This window comes from Bidens hawaiensis, unplaced genomic scaffold (genome assembly GCF_021521415.1).
Source record: "Bidens hawaiensis isolate Kalapana, Puna unplaced genomic scaffold, B.hawaiensis_p1.1 tig00009070_1, whole genome shotgun sequence".
NCBI classification, from domain to species: Eukaryota; Viridiplantae; Streptophyta; class Magnoliopsida; order Asterales; family Asteraceae; genus Bidens; species Bidens hawaiensis.
Window position 1 is genome coordinate 301,661 of NW_027491665.1, and position 3,617 is coordinate 305,277.

General features: G+C 35.7%; 1 protein-coding gene across 1 annotated transcript; it reads right to left on the bottom strand.

Annotated features, from left to right (window-relative positions):
• Window positions 1-841: 841 nt before the first annotated feature.
• On the bottom strand, window positions 842-3,037 carry LOC143530987 (protein CUP-SHAPED COTYLEDON 2-like). Its single transcript, XM_077026391.1, has 3 exons — window positions 2,857-3,037; window positions 1,779-2,062; window positions 842-1,402 (listed from the first exon to the last, which is right to left on the bottom strand). Exons 1-3 carry the CDS (start codon window positions 3,035-3,037, stop codon window positions 842-844), a joined length of 1,026 nt encoding a protein of 341 aa, XP_076882506.1.
• Between the last annotated feature and the right edge of the window lie 580 nt (window positions 3,038-3,617).

A 3,617-nucleotide genomic window follows, 5' to 3' on the forward strand; every position in this document is an offset into this window, starting at 1 on the left:
AAACAAAATGAATTTAGTATTTTTTTTAAATAAGAAACACAAAATTTGAATGAGAATAAACTTACAATACATATTCATCAACAATGCTTGATTAGTATGAAACGACCAAAAATTCACAAATAAATTGGCAAATTAAGCAAGAAAAATAATAAAAACCTATAGTGCATTTTTAGTAACAATTTTAGTTATTCCCGTATTTTTTTATCTTATAGAATAATGTTTAATCCTAAACAAGCATTTAATTAAATATAGAAAAAAAAAACATATCGCACATGCATGTAAGAAAAAAAATTGACTTATAATGTATTAATTTAGGAAATTAAAATCAGGAGATGAGATGATTATTGCCTTAAATGAGAGACTGTGATAACTAAAGTACAATATTACCCTAAAAACATCAACCAATTAATTACAATAATGCCATAATCAATCTAGTCCATTGATTAATCTTAATCAATTGTTATAAATCATTTATCGCACTTCTCACACTAATATGATTTCTTCATTGAACCATCCTCTCTCTCTATATATATATATATATATATATATTATTCAACACTATAAACTATAATGCTAAAAAAAGGTACCATTAATGTGAAAATAAACTATAATGCTAAAAAATTATACTAGAGTAAATCCATTAATTAAATCTTGCAAGTCTTAAACATCGATCATACATATTACATAATACAACACACATCACATAACACATGCGTACAACAAATTAATGTTGGTACATAATATATGATATCCGTACTAGTACTACTGTATATCATCCACATAAAACCTTCCGATAAAGAACATGCATGCATGCATGATACATAAAGTTAATGGCTAATAATCAGAAGCTCCATATGCAATCCAACTCAGTGGGACCCGGCTTCTGATTCTCCGTTACTGAAGAAACAACCGGCGTCCAATTCCCGCCAAACATGTTCCCGTCACAAACACCCTGTGGCTGAGGTGGCGCTATAGACGAGTAGAAGAACGGTAGCTGAAGATTCTCCTGAATTGCCCTCAAGCTAGGGAAGGCGGAGACACCCGCATTCTTCAGGTACTCCACGGCGTTGCCCGCGTACGTTGAGGCGGAGATAGGTAACGGAGGAAGGTCAGAAATACACTGAGAGTCGAAGTTACTGACGGAGGCGGTGGAGAAACAGGGCACGTGCTCTTTTGAGGCGGCGTTGCTGTCGTAGGAGTAGGTGTCGTGGTCAGCCGTGTATGTTGATGTGGCGAATGTGTACGAGGGTTCGAGAACTGGCGGGAGGGAGACTGATGTTGAAGAGGTGACTTCTTGGTAGGAGTTTGTTCTGCTGGCTGCTCGTTTCGCCCCTCCGATCCCTGACCGACAGTTCCCGCCAGAGCTGATCTTTTGAAACACTCGACAAATCACCCATTCATCCTAATTAAGGAAAAGACATTTAGAAAAGTTTAAAATCAAGGGTTAGATTGTGCATGCAAAGATTATAACTTCATAACCATTAATATTGTTTTTTAATGCAACAATATATATTAATATATTGGATTAGGGTCATGCTACAATTACATCACATTCATCTATTTTCATGTTATTAAATAGCCGTCCACGAAACAGTCGGCCCCTTTTACCAAAAAAAGAGTCAAACATAAAAAATTATTGGTCTAAACGTTTGACAATATTTAGCGTTCAGTCTCTTTGGTAATCCAAACTTTAAAAATTATTGATTATAATGACCTAATTAACTAATCATAAATTCTAGCAAACCCAAAAGTAATTAAGTAATAATAATGTGGTGCACCTTGGAAGTTGTCGAGAAAAAATGGTAAGCAAATTTGCCTTCAAGACGATATTCATGCATCACCCAATTGCTCTTCTCCCCTTTAGGGGCTCTACCTCGATAAAACACTAGGGTTTTCTTCATGCCCACCAAACATGAACTCTTTGAACCATAAATCTCCTTATCTTTCCCAGTGGCTTTCCAGTAGCCCGCCTCCGTCGCCCGGTTTGTCCTCAGTCCCGTCGGGTACTTCCGATCTCGTAGACCGAAAAAGTACCACTCTTTTCCCCCCATTTTTGCCCTTTCTGTTTAATCACACAACATTAATAAATGGTTATGTTATAGCCATCACATCTCATCTGATTTCATGCCATCAAACGGACATTCACCAAACATTCTAACCGTAGTTTTGACAAAAAGAGAAATCAAACACTGAAATTATTGGTGAGAATGGGCATTCTAACTGTTGTCACTTAGAGCATTCCCGGTCATTCTCTATTCATATTCATATAACTATAATAAAAATCACCATATTCTCTCTTTCGGTTTCAATTAAATAATACATTTTTATACATTTATCAATATCTTTTCTTTCTTCTCTACTTAGGAGGTGTTTGGGATTCCTTATTTAACTCTTAATAATTATTCATTAAGTTAATAAGTTACAAAAGTGTAATTTATGGAACTTTTCATCTCACAATATAAGCAATCTAAAACACCTCATTGCTTTTCAAAAAGTTAATAAGTTGGTGAAAATAAGCAATCCCAAACACCACTTTACAATCATTTTCAGAAAATATTAAAAAATTATACGGAGTGACCGCTTCTCACAACAACTCATAATCATACAATTTAATTTACGAAAGCCACTCACATAATTATTGGGCACGGACTGAGAATGCTCTAATTGGTCTAGCGACAGTTTGGTCAGTATCTGGACGACCATTCTAAGTTTCTAACCATGTTAAAATTTCTTGGTCAAAACAGCCTTTCAATCTATGTCTAGACGCTGTTTGATACGGTGTGGGATTAGATGTACCACATTAACAAAATGTATGCATAAGTTTTGAATTAAATTTGTTGAATTGTTAAAACTTACGAGGAAGCTCCCATGGCTCGCATTTGTTGAGATCGACGTCGGCGATGGCGTGGCCGGTGAAGCTGCCGTCGAGAACCTTCCGGAGGAGGTAACATGAGATGAGTTCTTCGTCGGTAGGGTGGAACTTGAAGCCAGGTGGCAGTTGTGAGTGACCAAAGTGGTGAGTACTGAAAAACTCCATCAACTCAAAACTTGTAATTGTAATACTTGGATGAAACAAATATATATTGAAGGTGTTAAATAAATAGGGAGTTTGGTGGGTTGCTATATATCTTTGTCGTGTGTCTGTGTATTATTTAATGAGGTGGGGATTATGCGTGCGTGCGTGAAGATATGTGTGTGCAGGGTATTGCCATGTCAGTGAAGAAAATTGGAGTAGGAACAGAAAGTACGTACCTTTTCATATCTATGTGTATGTATGTGTATAATCAATAATGTATATGCAACTTTCTTCTTTTTCTTTCTGTATTTTCCAACTTAATTTGGATATTATGGTCACTTTATGCCAACAAATAGAATAGTAGATTTCTAGCCGGTGAGGATTTAGAAGAGAAGTTGAGTGATAGCGTGGGCTAATTTTGTTTATGTGATAGCCAATAATAAAACAAATAAAAAGAATAAACTGCATTAAAAATTATACTTCAATTCGTCAAAAAGGTTAAGGGGTAGCCACCCCATACCAAATCCGCCCATGTGTCTAGCAATTGAGATTTCGTCATATGGACACCATACATCATAATTAGGCAATACAACAATATGAT